This window comes from Volvox carteri (assembly GCF_000143455.1).
Source record: "Volvox carteri f. nagariensis unplaced genomic scaffold VOLCAscaffold_107, whole genome shotgun sequence".
Classification (NCBI taxonomy): domain Eukaryota; kingdom Viridiplantae; phylum Chlorophyta; class Chlorophyceae; order Chlamydomonadales; family Volvocaceae; genus Volvox; species Volvox carteri.
In genome coordinates this window covers 94,360-112,269 of record NW_003307650.1, presented here as the reverse complement: position 1 = coordinate 112,269, position 17,910 = coordinate 94,360, and the positions used below count along the sequence as shown (strand labels likewise).

General features: G+C 54.1%; 3 protein-coding genes across 3 annotated transcripts; 2 read left to right on the top strand and 1 right to left on the bottom strand.

Moving 5' to 3' along the window:
• Positions 1 to 232: 232 nt before the first annotated feature.
• On the top strand, positions 233 to 4,556 carry VOLCADRAFT_100164 (uncharacterized protein; the record flags this gene model as incomplete). Its single annotated transcript, XM_002958803.1, has 6 exons — positions 233 to 433; positions 506 to 552; positions 996 to 1,059; positions 2,252 to 2,480; positions 3,324 to 3,766; positions 4,191 to 4,556. 6 exons carry the CDS (start codon positions 233 to 235, stop codon positions 4,554 to 4,556), a joined length of 1,350 nt encoding a protein of 449 aa, XP_002958849.1.
• Positions 4,557 to 6,408: 1,852 nt separating this feature from the next.
• On the top strand, positions 6,409 to 12,564 carry VOLCADRAFT_108338 (uncharacterized protein). Its single transcript, XM_002958802.1, has 8 exons — positions 6,409 to 6,501; positions 6,867 to 7,003; positions 7,861 to 7,930; positions 9,047 to 9,126; positions 9,671 to 9,748; positions 11,038 to 11,136; positions 11,627 to 11,755; positions 12,067 to 12,564. Exons 1-8 carry the CDS (start codon positions 6,423 to 6,425, stop codon positions 12,166 to 12,168), a joined length of 774 nt encoding a protein of 257 aa, XP_002958848.1. The 5' UTR covers positions 6,409 to 6,422; the 3' UTR covers positions 12,169 to 12,564.
• A 2,166-nt stretch (positions 12,565 to 14,730) lies between these two features.
• Positions 14,731 to 16,924, bottom strand: VOLCADRAFT_100162 (uncharacterized protein; the record flags this gene model as incomplete). Its single annotated transcript, XM_002958786.1, has 2 exons — positions 14,731 to 15,156; positions 15,419 to 16,924. 2 exons carry the CDS (start codon positions 16,922 to 16,924, stop codon positions 14,731 to 14,733), a joined length of 1,932 nt encoding a protein of 643 aa, XP_002958832.1.
• Between the last annotated feature and the right edge of the window lie 986 nt (positions 16,925 to 17,910).

Here is a 17,910-nt window from a genome sequence, read left to right as displayed (position 1 = left end):
TCACAAACTTGTATGTACGCACTCACTCTTCAACTCCAATTTTACTTTTGAAGTAGTTTTGTACCTATGTTTTAAAATACCTGTAACTTATCAGTGTGCGTACATTATCAACGAGTATCAACTTATTTGTTGGAAAGGACTTCTGTGCCGCAGATAAACTGTTGTAACCCTTGTGATATTACTCTAGTCAAATCGCTCCCTGACGAAGCATCTTCGGTAGTGGCGGTCAGCCATGGCCGCGGATTTGGGCCAAGCTCTAGCGTATCTGCGGAAGTGCAAGAGCACAAAGGGCAGCTCTATTTACAACGAGCTTACAGCAGCGCTTGCAAAAGTCTTGGAAGATAGACCTGTGAACGCTGTGGAGGCGTTGGAGACCGCCGTGCTTTCGACGGCGCCCGCGGCGAGCCTGGTCGTGCCGTTGGTGCCTGCAACTGTAAGCCCTTCCCGCGGGACTCCCCTAACATGATCACGGCTGGCTGACTCTGGTGCCCTGTCCTGACCGCAGTCAGCGGCATCAGCCGCGAAGGCGGTTGCCACAGCCAGCTTGTTCGGGTAAGGACCCTCTCCCCTAGGGACTCATGGCTCCCTCCGCATTCGACACCTTGCCCCCCCCATCCCCGCGCCTCCATGAGCGCACCCTCCCCTTGACCTGGTGGCCAGAGCCTCCCTTCTCCCTTTCCTTGGACGCCATCCACATCTTCACTCCGCACCTTCCTCACAGCGACGCACGCAATGCCATGTTCACCTGTATCTGTATACAGCCTTCATTCACCTCGGCGTTGACCCCTACCCGCCTGCCCGTCTGTGGTCCGGCTCTGACCAGCCTGGGTACCGGGAGCCCCACGCGAGTACATCAGCCATCAGGACTCTATTTTTCGTAACCGTAACTCTTTCCGAAACTTATTCTGATGGACTCTACTGCCCTGCCCTTATGCTTGCTCCTGACTGCCATCTCCCACCCCATTCCTCCCTCCCTGGCGTATCTTCTCTTGTAGGGAGCCAGTCGAGGTGCTCGACCCGGAAAGCGGCGAACCCATCGAACCGGACGCCCCCAATGACGTGAGTCGCAAAGGGGAGGGAGGAAAACCGGAACAAGGCGTTTGAATGGCTAGCCCAGGAGAAGACAAAAGCTGCACCAGGAATTCCAGTTTACCGACCAGTAATAACTTGAGTAATAGACGTCTTGGCGTCGACGTGGTCAGCGGTGATGGTTGCGAGCCGAGTTCCTAGCTGCCAAGTTCAAAGGAAGGGGAGGGAGAGGGAACACGGGAGCTAACGTTACGGCGCCCGGAACCACCCCGGGCCCTTCCCTCGCGATGTGTGTATCCGGACTCGTCTGGTGTCCATCCAGAAGACTCTTCGGTTGAGAAACCCGGTTGAGAACAGAACAGAACCACAGAACAGAAACACGAGGAGGGCGGCGGCCTCTACCTGTGCGGCGGATAGTAGGATAGGAGACAGGTACTTGAATCCCCGTGAGCTGCCCGGCAGCAAGTATTCAAGTACGTCAATGAGAGCGAGAGTGGCGCCAGAGAGAGGAAATAGTCGAGATTCCGAGAAGTCAAAAGGGAAGACTGATCTGAGGTCGTCCGGTTTTGGAAAACTAGGAATGTCACAAGGGGGGCCCGGCAGAGGCTGAGAGGCGCAGGGGGGACAGGCGGAAGCTCGTAGCTGATAGACGTGTATGGGGGTGGCGTTCACGAGGAGTTCGTGAGGTGGCGACGGCGCTGACGCTATGATTGGGTGTGTTGTGTTGTGTTGTGGGGCCGCCCGTATGCGGGACATGGAAAGCTTCCTTCTATTGGACATGGATCATTGGGTGCAGCGACTGACTGTTGGTGGTGCAGCGGCGGTATTCATTCACTGGGGGCCACAATACGCACCACCGCCGCTGGCGCTGCCGCCGTCGCCGCCTCCGCCGTCAGCTGGGGGGGAGTAGACTGGCGCCGTTGAGACACCAGGCAGATGCGCCATCGGGCAAAGAGCGGAAGGGAGGGGGGAGCAACATCCACATCTCCTTTATTCACCTATCGGTTTCGGTTGCCCCAATGAAAGCATCTCAGAGACTGCTTGCTGGCTGCTGCTTTTCCATTCCCAACACGTTGTTCGCCACCTGCCACTTCCCTCCCCGTCTTCCCTCCCCGTCAAGCCCCACACGTTTAATCTCCAAATGCACCCACACGCACACGCACACGTACACGTACACGCACACTCGGCTAACAACCGACCGCTTGCCCTCTCAAACCACCAGTTTGAGTGCGAGGATGTCGAGGGCGATGGCAACTTGTTCGATGCGTTGGGAGTGGGTCTGGGTCGCGGCGAGATGCTCGCGGCCATGTTGGCGGTCCGCAAGCTGGGAGAAGACGCCAAGAGGGGGGTGGCTACGGTGCGTTTCTTCGGCAAGTTTTTTGGCACGCAGGCTGACTACTACGTGTTCGAGACCACCCTCAAGGACAATCCAGAGATGCCCGAGGCGCCAGGTACGTGAGGGACCGGAGGGGACCAGGGGCAGGGGGCCAGGGGTAGGGGGGCAGGGGTAGGGGGGCAGGGGGGTAGGGGGGCAGGGGGGTAGGGGGGCAGGGGGGACAGGGGGGTAGGGGGGCAGGGGTAGGGGGGCAGGGGGGTGGGGGGGCAGGGGGGTAGGGGGGCAGGGGGGACAGGGGGGTAGGGGGGTGGGGGGCAGGGGGGTAGGGGGGCAGGGGGGTAGGGGGGCAGGGGGGACAGGGAGCTAGGGACAGGGACAGGCCCCTACGGGAGAGGCCATGGTCGACAGCGAGACAGAGCGGTCAGCGGCTCCGGGACGGACGTAGACGGGCTCGGCGCAGTTCCGGGACTCGGACCCAAGCTTGAAAGAGTGTGAAGTGGAGGCAGGGGAAGGCATGTATGTATGTATGCATGTATGTATCCTGTCGGTGTAGGGAGCCCCCGTGGCTGCGGCCGATGCATGCTGTGCGAATATTCATGAGCCCCGGAAATCCACGTCCGCATCCATGTGTATTAGTTTCGGTTGGTTTCGGAGCGGGGCTTTCCAGGGCACCAGCGTCACCCACGCTGGCCTTCGTCTCATCTCCTCATCATGTCGGTTTCGCGGTCGGCGAGCTCTGGCTTTAGGATGTGTACAGGGCGCCATACCGCCACATCTGCTGCTGGACCTGCCAGTGCGGTGGTGTCGGGCCCCTGAAACCTGTAACCTGTACCCCCTAACCCCTTTCGAACCTTGGACACCAGCAGTCCGCTCCCACTAACTCGCCTATAATGGCTCCCCCCCTAATCTTCCTTCGACAACCTCGCCCTGCACGCTTCCCGCCCTTTCCCACTAACAGAGGGAACCGTGCCGTACGAGCCGTACGGCGAGGGCGTCAACGCTTACATTTACTTTGTATCCAACACACTGGGCGGCCCACTCAGCCAGCTGCCGTACGTTACCCCCGAGCAGATCAAGGCCTCCCGCCTGCTGCGCCGCTTCCTCACCGGCAACCTGGACGCGCCCGTGTCCGCCTACCCCCCCTTCCCGGGCAAGGAGGCTGAGTACCTGCGGACCCTCATCGCGCGCATCGCCGCCGCCACCGTGTGCTGTCCACGCGGCTTCTTCCTGGCGGATGAGGACAGCGCTGAGCTCAGTCCCAATGACGAGTGGGAGCCGTTCAAGGGCCGGGAGATGGCGCTGCCCGTTAACTGGGGCCACCGGTACCCGCATATCAAGGATCAGGGTCGTACAGTGACGTACAAGCGGGATCCGCCGGATGAGGAGGAGGAGCCGGAGAAGGTACGGTATGGTACGATGTTAAGAACCGGGAGCGGGTTCCGGAGCGGTTTTTACTTTCCTGGAAAAGGACGTGGATGTCCCTGGGATCGGAGGGGGGGGGGCCTGCAGCGGGAAGTGCGGACCAGACCACCCAGTTCTCCCTCCCATGTCAGTTTACTTTGGCTCGTTTATGATTTTGCCATTTTGCAATCCTAAGTTTGGTTACCAACCCGAACCATTCTGACCCAAATTCCAACATCCACCTTCCGTCCTCTCACTCTTAACATCCCCCCCCCCACAACCCCACAACCCCGCTCACAGCAAAGATACCCCTGGCCCACCCTCGCCAGCCCCTCCTGTCCTGTCCTGTACGCGACACAGATCATTTTAACCAAACCTTCCCCTCATCCTCATCCTCACCCACCCGTCGCCGTGCCTCACGCAGAACTTCTGGACTGCGGAGGAGATGGAGGAGGGTCCCCAGCCTCTGGCCTCCCTGGACAAGGACACGCCCCTAGCTCTACGGGCTGGGGACCCCGTGCCGCCCGCCGCCTGGTCGGGTCTGACTAGCTCTGCCTCCGTCACCACTCGCAACCAGGTGGCGGGGGTGCGCTCCAACCGCTGGCCGGGAGCTGTGTGCGCGTGTGCGGGCCGCCACTTTGCGTCGCTCTACGTGGGCTGGGGGCTCAAGGCAGGGGAGTTCAAGCCCGCGCCGCCGCCGCTGCCGGCGGCTCAGTGGCCCGAGCTGCTGCTGGAGAGCAACGAGCTGCCGCCGAAGCCCGCGCCGCCGGAGGAGGATGAGGATGAGTGAGCGGCGGAGGACGGAATGGAGGGAGGGGGAGAAGGAGGGAGGGAAAGAAGGACGAGGGAGGCATGGAGGTCAAGAGGAAGGCCGGAGACTCAAAAGAGCTTGTGAGGGTGTGGGGGGAGGGTATGGGGGAAAGGAAAAGGGAAGGGGTAATGTAGGGATGGAGGGGGGAGATGCACTTGTCGACACCAAGGTGTGGAAAGGGGAAAAGGGTGCTGGTACATGTTTTTCTGTGTGTTGATATTGTGTGTGTGTGTATGCGAGCAGGTTGGGTAAAGTGGCCTGACTAAGGGGGTGTGCAGGGTTGCGTCTGTGTGTCTGTCTGTCTGTCTGTCTGTCTGTCTGTCTGTGTGTCTGTGGATGTTGATGATGACGGACTGGCCAGTTGTGTGACTGTTCTCACTTCCCGTAAGGACCTCTTTATCAACCTGCTTCGTTCGACCTCTTGCCTGCTGATTGCTTTCCTGTCTGAGCACGTGCGCTGACATAAGGGCCTGATCGATTTCCCCGGTTGGGGGCGGAAGGGAAAGCGGGGGGTAATAGTGGTGTATGTGTGTTTCGTTCCCGTACGGCAGCTGGTGGCGGTTGCTTAGGTATGATAGGTAGAAGCAATGGCTCAGCTGCCGGCGAGGGGACAAAAAAGAAAGGGAAGGTTGCCGCCCCTTCTGGTGGGGGTCTAGGTTGGGGCTGGGCCGTGTCCTGGGTATCTATCAGGTTTTCATGAATGAGCGGATTCGCGGGTCTGTCTGTTGCCGAACACAACTGAGAAACTGTGTATTGTGACTCGTTCAGCCCCTGCAAAGCCTGAGCAACACGGGGAGGAAGAGGCGAGCGGGCTGCGGCCGCGTCATAGTTGCTGGCTAGCTCCCTCCCATCGGTCAGCGGTGTGCAGTGTGGTTGTGCATGTGCACACCGTCCGTTGTCTTTTGGTGTGGTCTTGGTTGATGCCACGCCAGGAAACGCACAAAGGTCACGGTTTCCAGCATGTGTGCGTGTGTGTATGTGTATGTGTGCGTGCCATTCTCTCCCACCTCGGTCTCACCACTCAGGCGCATAAAGAAGACACACACGCCACCTTTTGCGCGATATATGTATTGCTTTTGCGCTGTAATGTAAATAACGGCACAGCTTGGCAGCAAGCCACTTGCCTATGTGTGCGGTTTTGCATGATCACATACCATCGTCATCGTCGCCGTCGTCACACGCCGTCACAAGAAGTGCAGCCCCGCTGAATTAAATTTATTATTACTCTATGTGGGAGAAGATACATCCAACGAGAAAGTGTGTAGGATGAATTTTTATGGTACATGGTCCCTCGGGTCGCTCCTACATAAGCCACATTACGAAGCTGGTACGTGGGTCACCCTAGGCAGGCTCACGTGTGGCCATGGAACACTGGGAAGCCTGCTTTCAGGGTCCCAGCAAAACTATAGCTCCCTGTACAAATACAGCAGGGCAACCTTTGTTTTTTCATAGGGCATTTGCTGGTCTGCCCAGTGCCTGGGTGCGGTTGGCAACCGGTGGTTCGAATGGAACCACTGTAACGTGCAAACGAATTTCGTTGATTGAAACGCATGCATCGCTTGCATACGTTCGCAAAATACAGAAAATTTTAGAGCTTGTCCTTCATATGGGCCTAACAAGTACTGCCCAGATAGAAGCATTCCTATACAGCATGAACGGCAGAGTTACTATTACTTCAGTCATAATTCATCATAGTATCATAGCATAGAACGGGCAGGAACTTCCGGGCGCAACCGACTGGCGCAACTGACAGGTGCAACCGTATGCAGATTTTCGCAAGACAGTAGCTATATGCCCTATACCAACACCAAACTGCAGTTCGAGTTCATTATGTGTTGGTTGGGAATGCGGGCTATCATATTGGCAGTCTTAGTGCTGCACTTACCATACCGACTTGCATCTGGCCTTCAGTTTGTCCTCACAGGTTCGTCTTCCGTGGTTATCCCTGCACAATCTCATACCTCTTGTACTAATGCAAATTTTGTGTCCACCTGTAGGGCCACAAACCTCGTTTTCCAGGGCTGAGCTGGGAGCGCCCGAATACGTAGTTAACCTTAACTCAAAACGTGAGGTGAAAGTATAGGGACGGTGCACTGCAAAAGCTTTTGTCAAGGAGATTGATCCGTTCATTTGTTGTGAATGAGGCTTCTGCCTCGGTTTCTGCCTTCAGGAGAGAAAGGTCTTAATGCTCACCTTGCAGCGTTAATTCACTTTGACGAGTAACTTGGAGAACTCATTGTGTTGCGGCCCAAGTCGTGAATTTGCCATGCACTGCTCTGCTGCACGCAGGAGCTTCGCGGTTACCCCAACACTGTCCTCGTATTCGCATGCTTGGCGCGGATGGGGGAGACTACTGCTGCAGTATCCCCACTAAGGAATGCATGGGGAGGAGCTTGCAGTCTGTACAATTAATGGAACCCCTGCAGGCGAGAGATTACCATGAGTGCATTGCTGGAGCATGATTGCTTCCAAGGAAACATGGTACACGAGTTGCGTAATGTTAGGGAGCATGATGCATGTGCCACGTTTTCTCTAGCTCAATGGATTTAACGCCAGACCAGTGGTGAGGGCTAAACTCTGGACGCGGAAGCCGCTTGATGAACAAAAAACCGCAATGCTGGCAGCTGCTGTGTTTCGCCCAAGAGATATGGGGGCAACTGCGAAGGCATGCACTGCCAACAATTTACCCAAGGAACTGCTTATAGTGGTGAATCCGAACTGACGCGTAATTACGGTGCCAAGTAGATCGTACGGCCACGAGCCGTACAAACGCGATGCCCCTTTAGTCGTCTACAGGGTCCCCTTCGCTGGCGAAGTCCGCAACAAACGCGGCCCCCCTGGGCTGCGCACTGTGGTTTCTTTATCGTCTGTAGTCTTTTTTGTATCGTCTGTAGATCTTGCCCGGATATAGATAGGAACCGATTCTGCCTGTTATCATAGGCTAGGATCTGTGGACAGTAAAAAAATTGCACAGGCAGGTGAAGCGCTCGTCATTTTGGCTTCATTGGCTTCCATCCTCTGTTTTCATCAGTTTTCTCGCTGCTGCGGCTTTCGTCTTTGTAATGCCAACTTGCTCCCGGGTTCAAGGGGCGTGCGCCATTTGTGGGTAGGGTGACTAAGGGGTGATAGCTTCATCACCTCCTGCCTACCTTACCTGCCTGCCTACACTCCTGTGCTGCTTATAAGTTTTGAGGCGCGAGAACAATTACCCAGCAGGCTTACCCACTTGCTGCGGGTCGAAGGCCAACATTTCGCTTTTTACCGCTGTACGTGCTTTTCACAGGAACAGGACATGTACCAAGAAGACATGTCGTCGAGCGAGGTGTTGCCATTCACCCTGCTGGAGTCCATGTGTGAGTCCATGTGTGAGTCCATGTGTGAGTCCATGTGTGAGTCCATGTGTGAGTCCATGTGTGAGTCCATGTGTGAGTCCATGTGTGAGTCCATGTGTGAGCTGCGTGGGCATCACACGGCTACCCGGACCTGCAGCACATATGCACCTAATGCTCACATACGCACCTTACACCGTCGGGGAGTAGTAAAGCAGTTACAGGAGGTGTAAAACACACATACACACACATCCGTGCTTTCCTTTCTTCACCACTTAACTATGTATTAGGAGGTCTCGCCTGTGTCTTACCACACGGCCGTGCCGTGTGGTCGAGGGCCGAGTGGATTCGCGTCCAGGGAGGCCAGAGCGGATTCCGCGTGTTGCATGTTAGAGCGGGGCTCGTTTGTTTTCGGCCGTGAATCCTTTTTCCTTTGCGGAAAGCGTTTTATGACAAGTCAGTCTCACATGCAACAAAGGTAATGAGTGGAGCCTTCATACGAGGCACTGAGAGTCCTGGAGTGGTTGTGGATTATGACAGCAGCTGCCATCGTTCGTGTGCTGACTTACATACATACACATATCCTGTGGGGGTGTATACCGGCCTATCGCTGGCTAGTATCTACCGCCTTTTCACTCCTGACGCCTTGCGCTGGCTTGCATTGGACGACATGTACGTCTCCTTTAGCCAAGATCTGTTACATGTTCAATTCAATTCAATTATTACATGTTATATTTATGTAATGCATAACAACAAATGGAAACAAGTGCGACACCTGTATGCTGCGTGTGTACTGGCCAGAGCTGACGACTTGCACATGTATGTATGTATGTATGTATGTATGACTTTGATTACACTGTGGGCCGCGAGAGCCGGGGGCCGAAGCCGAAACACAGCGCAAGGGTCGGGAGCACACAGCACAAGTCGGTTAGTCTTGTGTGCTCCCGACCCCGACTCAGACTGCCAACACACTACGCAGCCACTCCGCAGCCACTCCATCCGGGGATGGCGCTGCATTGAATACACCACGAAGGGCTCTCAGGTCCCGCTAGAGCGAGTCCACAAGTCTCAGCTATGTATGTATGTATGTATGTATGTATGTATGTATGTATGTAAACCCCTCCTGCCCCTCCTGCACAGCCGCCCTGTGCATGTACAGACAAGAGGGGCTCTGGGTGTACGAGGTGTGCTACAGGAAGCATGTGCGCCAGTTTAGACAGGTAATATGCTTGCTGAGTGCCCCGCTCTGTTTGGTGATGCCTGGGGCAGGCTTTATCCCTCCAGCCCTCCAGCCCTCTTTCCACCAGCAACAGGACTCAACAACTTGCAAGCGAGCATATTGGGCGGCGGGCCCCTTACTATTGTTCTATGTATGTATGATGTGTGAAACAGGGGGGTGTATCTTCGCCCATGGCAGCTACCCTGCGAAACCCTGCCTTCCCCGGTATTTCGGGGCACCCTAGTCAACTTCTCAGTGGATCGCTCAGGTTCCGCACCCACCACCAGCATCCAACGGAATCTGCCGGGTCGACAGCGGCCCAACTCCATTCCTGGTCGGCTCGCAGGTTAACTTTATCCCAGGTCACCACCGTCCATCAACTAGGGGCGCAATGCCTTCCACCATCGGAAGGACTTTTGACCCTAATGGGTATCGATCCCGGGATCTCCCGGGGGCAATGGTCGCGCCTTACCAGTAGTGCCAAACCCTGTGTATGTATGTATGAATGCATCTTATGTATTTGCCAAATCCCCTCCACCCCGCAGCAGGACAGCTCGGGACGAAGTGAGGACTTCAGTTGCGGGTCTTACAGCGGGGACGAGCACCAAGATGAAAGTGTTAAGGTCAGGAGACATTTGTGCGCATTGCTTGTGTTCTCAGTTGCCTTGGGTGGGATGCCAACTTTCCAATGCTCCAAGTATTTCTGCCTGTCTTAACGCGCGACCTCATATGTATGTATGTATGTATATATGTATGTATGCATGTATGTATGTATATGTGCATCTAGAACATTTGCACCGATCAACCGTTTGGCAGAAAGGTTACCCGTCCTAGGACTAGGAGACCCAGCCGACGGGTCAAAGCTTTTGCCAGAACCTTTTGTATTCCGTACCCAACAAGGTAACAACTGCTGATAGCTACCCGGCGAAGAGGGAGATCCCCGACTTTCACATATGACCGTGATGACACCTTCCAAGAAGCCAACGAAATTACACAGCCATTGTGTAATTTCAGCAAGAACTGGTGCAATCTCATTCCGACACACCTTGTATAGTCCAACAGGGATATACCATCTAGCTAGACCGGGTGCTTTCTGCCTGGCGTAGCTTCCACGAGAACCTCTTCCACTTCAGCATCAGACACCTCCGATCTCCCTACACACCACACGCACGCATCGGCCTCCGGGATGACAAGGTGGCGGTCCCTCAGTGCCCCTACAACAACAACCATCCTGGCCTCCTCCTTCACCTGCGTTGGGGAAAAGCAAATCCCACCCCAAAAGTTCGCGACCATTTATTTGTGGCAGCTTCATCGAATCCGTAATAAGACGAAGCCTGTTTTGTGTCCCAATGCTGATGCAACCGCTCCCTGGGCGTCAATTGCCGTATGGGTCCTCTGTGTACCTTTTTTTGGTTTTACCAGGTTTGCACTGCCTCTAATGCCCCTTCTTGCAGCTTCCATCGCCGGCCGTACCCGCCACCCCGGGGGGTTATCGACACTCTCGTGCCTGCCTGCCTGCCGATTGAGAACCGTTCCTTCATAGTTCAAGACTTCTGATGTGTAAATAACGGCCATAAGTCTAGCAAAGCTGCTGTGTCCGTTTTGGAAGGCAGCTGTGCACACGCATCATGAACCCATTGCAGGAGCCTTCCCTTTCCAAGTCAGGAATACCTAGGAAAAATGCGTGTGTAACCGTGGAAGGCCTGGACCACACGCTCTCAGAAGTCGTGGTAATATAATAATAATAATAATAATAATAATAATAATAATTTTAATAATAATAATAATAATTTTAATAATAATAATAATAATAATAATTTTAATAATAATAATAATAATAATAATGTTACAATGTAATAATGTTGCTCACTGGTGGTTACTACTGTTCGCTGTGAATCCAAATCTGGTGCAGGAGGATACCAGCTCCATGTCGTACCCTGTTCGATATGTTTCCCACAACTTTACTGGCGGCGCCAAGTGCGCATTGACTGGGGAACCTCGGACTGCTGAGGTGGGTTGGGGTTGTAACACATCCCTTAAAGGATAAAAAGATGCGTGCTGACATTTTTCCCGTTGCTCCTTCCCCTCCTTGCAAAGAGGCTGAACGGGATCTTGCTGTTCTGCTGGCTGCGTATGTCCATGCTGGCGTCCACGATTATAACAACCATCACGTCCACCTCGTTGGAACCGATGATGGGTCGTGTTGTCCCATGGGAGGACAGGGGTGGGGTTCTGGTAGTTGGCAGCACGGGAAGCCGGTGTTCGTTGACCGGTAGTTCGTTGCCCAACGGCCAGAGGGTTATTAACATCCCACATTGCATCATCATTGACGTGCATTTGTTCGTATTTGTACGTAAGGGCTCGTTATGTGTAACTTAATATCTCGTGGGAATTATAATAATAATAATACTTTTGATTATTATTTTATATAATAACAGGTCATGCCGTTTGGCTGCAGTGGTGTATCCGATGCCTATATGGGGTGCTTTGCGTCCTTGTAGGTTCGCTTCACATGTTTACCCGACATCAATGACAACGCCATTGTTTCGGTGAAAGAGTTCCCGACGTGCAACTACAAGATTCTGGTAAACGCCCAAGCTCTCTGCAAGCATAAGGATTTCCAACTGCCAGTGAGTGTTCATACCCTCCCATTCCGAGAGGCGCTCATGGAGCTCATTTACCCGCGTACTCGTGCATGTTTCCCTGGTTCACCCCAAGAGCTGACTTGATGTTAGCTGCCACGTGAGCAGCTTACTAGGGAAGCGAAGCGGCGGGGCGATATGTAAAAGCTGCAAAGCTGCACACTACAGGCATCACAAAATTGTGAAATAGCGTTACTGCATCTGCACATCTGCACATCTGCACATACGCCGCCTTGGACGCTGCTTCCAATAATTTACCTAAACCACATATGCTTTCATTTGTCCTGGCTTTGCAACAGGCTCAACTGGATTGGACGATTGACTGCGAGCCTAGACGCGATTCGCCGTCTGAAGAAGGGGCCAGCTCATCAACTGGGTGTGGGGCTGGCGGAACTGACTAATCCTGCCTGAAGACGGCATGGGGGTCTGTGTGTGGGGGGGGGCGGATATTCGCACGCATCATCAAGGACGAGGCCATTCGCTCGCTGTCTGTGTTATGATGTGGGAAGTTCCTTGGGACGCGACTGCAGAGCGACTTCTGGCTACTAGCTGCTGTCACTGTCACGGACATCGCGGACCTGACCTAACCACCTAATTATAGCCGGGAGATGGAAGGGGAAAGACGAACCACAAACGAGTGAAGCAGCTGCCAGGGCAAGAGTGTACCAGGCGTAGAACTGACCGAAAGGCGTCCGTGAAGACGGCGACACCTCGGGATGGAAGGGGGAATGGAAACCGGAGTGCAAGGAAGCCGGAAACTACCTGTCCTGAGGGTGTAAATAATAATAATGTCGCTCATATTGCCACCCACAGTCGTGATGTAATGTTATGCGGCGCCTGGAAGCGATTGAACGGCTGAGGGTAGTGGGGGCGTCGGTGTCATTGTGTGCGCCGCATGCGGGTTGGAAGTGTTGTAGGTGGGGGATTTATCTGCTCTTAAAACCTCTTTATTTAATTTGTATATTGGGGTTCCCCTTTAGTTTCCCTTTAGGGGATGAAGAACAAAGAAGACAGCCTGTCTGTGCGGGAGCGTTGGGCATCTTACACCCGTGCAAGAGCTTAGACCTTCGAATGTCTTCTTCTTAACATGCTTAGACTTTTGAAAAAAGGAAGATTTTTCTGATGTGAAATTTGCTAAGCATATCACGGAACGCCCTGTACACATTTTTGCGGGATGATGTGGAATGATACGTGAAATGCATTTGATATCTGCTGCCGCCCCCGGGGAGAGTGAACTCCAGGGGAACTTCCCTTCATGCCAACAGACACAAGAAATACGAGAAGACGCTAAAACCCTAATAAGACCCTTTGTGAACATTCGACAACGCCGGTTAAAAGCAACATTTACATTTCCCTTCTGCACTGGACACATGGTGAGCCGCCTGTGCGTTGGGATGAACAGGGGCTCCATGACAAAACCATATCTCGCGTAACTAGCAGTAATTATAATCATGACGAGCAAATAAACAGGAATACAACACAAGGACCCAAAAACAATCAGAGCTACACAACTCAGCGTCCCACATAGCCCAAATTACGCTATGCATAGCGTGCGCAGTGGTAGCGGTAGTGGTAGGGAACTACGCAAGGGAAATGATTCCTGGTTATCCACAGCATCTTAGCAAAATATGGCACCCTCCTCAGGCCCGCGCATATAGGCACCCAGAACCGTGGAAATCTTGGATCCACATCCTGAAAACCGTGGAAATCCTGGATCCACATCCTGGAAACCGTGGGAATCCTGGATCCACGTGGAAATCCTGGATCGCGGCACCACAGATCCAGCACTCCGTGAGAATCCTTCCTGTTATCTTTGCATAGCTAATACGTCTTTACGGCATAGCGGACCCGATACATGTCACTAGCAAATCCGCGTCGGCTCTGGCAGACTTGCACAGATTGAAACCATTCTCGCCCCGCAGATCCAAACAATATGCCAACGTAAATCCGTTTCTAAGGTACCAGAAACCACTGAGAAGCCGACATCAATCCTGGCTCGGCTCAACTGCTGCTTTTTACATTTCATTTCTTTTCAAAAAATTTCGAGATCGATCCATCTAATAAGCTCAAATCTCGCCTCCGTAACCCTGCGAAAGAGTCCCGAATACAATTACGACTGCGCATTTGCGCTACGACAAACTAAACCGATCTGCTGACAATCAGGATACGACATATTTTTCGAATGCTATACCTAAGGCCATGTGAACTTCGTGATATGCCTACATGATGATTCAAGGTCAACCTCCTGATGCCTCGGAATCATCCTAACCAATCCTGCTCCTGTGAAATTCGCTCTGCTACTGCTACAAAACTATCAATTGTCTACAAATGCCACGTGACCGACCAACACCGTATGCCTGACATGCCTGCCAATGACACAGGCTAGGGGGAAAGGCGCGAAAAGATAAACTCATGCGCGGAAACATAAACTCAAACTGAAAAGAAAGCCAGAACTCGCCCGGGAAGAAGTATTCATCTTAACAAGAAACAGAGAACAGAAAACTTACAACGTTGCCGTAGGATACGGCACGCGCTACAAACCTTGTCACATACCCAAACCAGAGCTCTGGGACCCCTGCACTGCTCAGCCCTCGCTCCATTCTTCTTGCCCACTCCTTTTCCTAAGGGAAAAACTCATAACGCCTGTGAGACTTTTGGTCATGACACTAATTCCTTCCCAAACCTGTCAGATGAAACCCTTCTCATAGATGCCTAACCGCACCTTTTCGGGGAATCAAAATTCAACACTACGACCGACACGCCTTCATTGCAAAAGTTGGTTGTTGTTGTTGCAAAAAGCATTCATCAACGCAGGCAGCAAACCTACAACCAGGGTAAAGAAGGCCGAGCTCAATCTTCCAGCCACGTGACTCGCAAAAGGCACTACGCAAGTGTCTACAACAACGTGTATGATACAATCCGCGCAACGTTCCCGCATCCTTTTTTCTCTCTCTCTCTCTGCTCTAGCTGCCCTCTTGCTTAGTACCCTTCAAAAGGGTGACCACCTTCCTCATAACTCCGCCGCGACGCGCACGCGCCTGTGCCCGCACCCACCCCCGCACAATATCCGCCTCTTCGTCTTCCCGTCGAGCCGCCGCCTCCTTCGCCGCGCGCCAGTCCACGGGGCAGCCCTCCGCCAACAGCCACTTGAGAACTGCCAGGCTGCAGGGCCGGGACTTGCAGGGGGACCTCAGGTCCAGCACAGCCCGCGTGAAGGTCTCGCTCTTCGAGTCCCAAGGACAACCCAGTCGCCTCAAACAGCTGAGCATCAAAAAGTCTTGGTTCTCCCCAGCCACAAGGTAGGGATCGAACCCAGCACTCTGCATCCCACAAAGCCAGAAAAACGCCCGTAAAGCTAAGTCGCGCTTGTCAGGGGCACGGAGGCAACACTGCAGCGAGTAGCGAGTCACAAGCAAGTTAGGCTTAGGCTTAATACTTTTACTGGATAAGTACGCAGGAGGGGACGGCAGTATGGTAATAGCACGGCACGGTAATAGCCCGAGGCGCGGTGCGTGGACGAGCACTTGAGCGTCCTATGTGTGATGGCGCCCCGTTTGTAGCGTCTGAGTAAGACCCTAAAACGCCGCCTCCCCTCCATTCGCCAGTGGTTCGTATTACCCGCCCTCCCCCCCCCCTTTTCACGCCACGTACCCAGGTCATGGGGTATCCACGAGCCGCCATCGCCACCACGAGTTCCTCACAGCCCGCAGCCACAGCTGTCGCGAATGCCTTCGCGGTCATGGGGTGGCCCCGCTGCCACAGCCACTCAGACACCGCCACGCTACCGCTCCCCGCCGCCGCCGCCGCCACCGATACCATCTCCGAAACCTCGCGAAGCGTTTCAAGCGCTGCTTTGCCGCCCAGACATGCCCCCGGTCCCTCCAGCCACTCCAGCACGTGGAGGTGGCCACATGCAGCTGCCACGTAGGCCGTGCGGTACGTGATACGGCACGACAGCGTCGGTAGGACGCTCAGAAGAGTCACATCTCCGAGTGCCGCCGCCGCCTTCTCCGCTTCCTGTCTAGCTTCCGCGCTAATGAAATGGATGCCTGCTTCTGCAAGGTAGCGCAAGAGCGGAAGCTTGGCGGCGCAGACAGCGGCGGCGAGCAACGCATCGGACTCCGTATCCACCGACAGGCGCTTGCGCAGCATCTCTACACGGGTGATGCTGTCGGGCTGGCGGACCAGCTCGCTCCAATTTACGTGTTGATATAGGTCGGGGACGGAGTCGCCTGCGGCGGCTGCAGTCGCGGCCTCCAGCCACTCCAATTTCACGCGCCAATCAGGGGTCGGGCTGATGAGGGCCTGGAGCCGAAGCCGGGGGGAGTTAAGGATCCGTTCCTGGCCTCCTGGTCGGGAGGTCGCGAGAACCTTGAGGGCGGGCAAGGTGAAACCGTAAGCGGCGCGCGACAGCAGGATCTCCTCGTCGGCTGCGATGAACGGGTGGAGAAGCGGGGAGAGCTGCAACAAGAGCCAAGCTGTGAGGCTTACGTGGCCGGATCCAGCGGCAGCGAACACAGCTTCCTTGCAAGGTGTAAAGCCATCTGCGAGCAGGCCCTGGCACAAGGTAAGGTGGCCCGCGCTGGCTGCGGCAACCCAGGCAGTGGTGACGAGGCGCTGCAGATGCTTTTGTGAGCATTGTGAGTTTTGTTCGCTGTCGCAGTCGATTTGCTGCAGTATCCATTGGACGATTGGTAAATGGCCACGGCTAGCGGCGTGCTCAATTGCCGTGATCCAGTAGAAGTGGCATCCTTGCAAAACCAGCCATCTGCAGATATCCAGATGGCCGGCCGCGGCTGCGGCATAGAAGACATCTTCCTTTAACGGGCAGCCCACAGCACTGACCGCGAGCTGCAGGTTATCCAGACATCCACTGCGCGCCGTGAGGCAACAGAGCTGACTCCGTTTCTCAAGAGTCAGCCTTTTCATGGCCCCAGGGGCGCCCCATCGGTGCGCGAAGGCGTGATGCGGCGTAGCATCTGCCAGCAGGACTTTCACGTAACCTCGAAACTGCTCAGCAGCCTCCTTGTTAGTCAAGCGGACGTTGCAAGCCACCTCGTTGGGCGGCAGGGAGCTGAGAATGCGCTTTCGGAGCTCGGGCAGAAGGTCAGCCCAACACGTCGCGCGGCCTTTTCCATCGTCATTGAGCGATGCCATATCTCTATGCGCCAAGTTCCATGATTTTTTAAAATTGCTGCATTTTTTATGTCCAGGCGCGCAATAAGATGATGTCAGAATTTTGCCGTGCCTTCTCGTATATCATAAACCCCGTTGCTCGGATCGATCAAGGGAACCGTCAACACGGTGTGATTAAAATACCAGCAAAATAATAGAACACAAGACATGCCTATATCGCATCTATCAGACATTTCAGAAACCGAACCGGTGGCGAAGCTCGACGTCAACAGGCTCGACTGTACAGCTAACGGAAAACGGCAGCCAGACCTGCCAGAATACTGTAGCGGTGCCCGCTCATGCTTCCATGAAGCGCGACATCACACAATATTTGATTCTGCATTGATTAAAGATTGCACCGTTTGCCGCAGGCAGATATGTACCGGTCTTATCTAATTTCGGCCGAACCTGTAGGTGTGCATGGCCTTTCTCTTTTCGGCCTCAATGGTCGTATAGCATACGAAGTGGTATTTGCCGTATGTGCATTGTCGCGGATTTGGTGTATGTCATGCCGGCAGCGCTCCTGCTATTTGCCATGAGACGAGCTCATGGTTTGGCGCCCTGGTGCAATAATCCTTCGCTTTAGAATTGCGACTGCGCCTTGTGCGTCTTGTGTCAGAATGCGAGTAGTTGCCGTCCTTTTTTGGACCAGTTACTGTGCCATGCGATTTATCGTAATAGTATTCATAAACAAGAAAAAATACTGCAGGGCTTCTATAGAAACGAAAGGGAAAATGTATCAGGACTTTGGCGCCTGGGAAAAAGGCAGCTGTGATGAAGTTGCTCTAACGGCTGAAGAAACAATCGGTTTTGACTTTTGTACGGATACGGTACGGTAGATTCCGTTCCTCAGTTCCCAAGCACTGGAAAAGCTCATCCTCCAGGTTAGGATTCAGCAGCTGTGCGTGGAGTCTGACTGCTTACGTTTCAACACCCGGCATCGTGGCCTTACGCCCCCACAAAGCCTG

Bases quoted from the DNA above. Each gene is read 5' to 3' on its own strand.
- VOLCADRAFT_108338 (XM_002958802.1), top strand. From the start codon at position 6,423: ATGCGGGCTATCATATTGGCAGTCTTAGTGCTGCACTTACCATACCGA. The intron at 9,127-9,670 runs GTAATATGCTTG...TCCACCCCGCAG, and splicing joins ATGTGCGCCAGTTTAGACAG to CAGGACAGCTCGGGACGAAG. The intron at 9,749-11,037 runs GTCAGGAGACAT...AATCTGGTGCAG, and splicing joins ACCAAGATGAAAGTGTTAAG to GAGGATACCAGCTCCATGTC.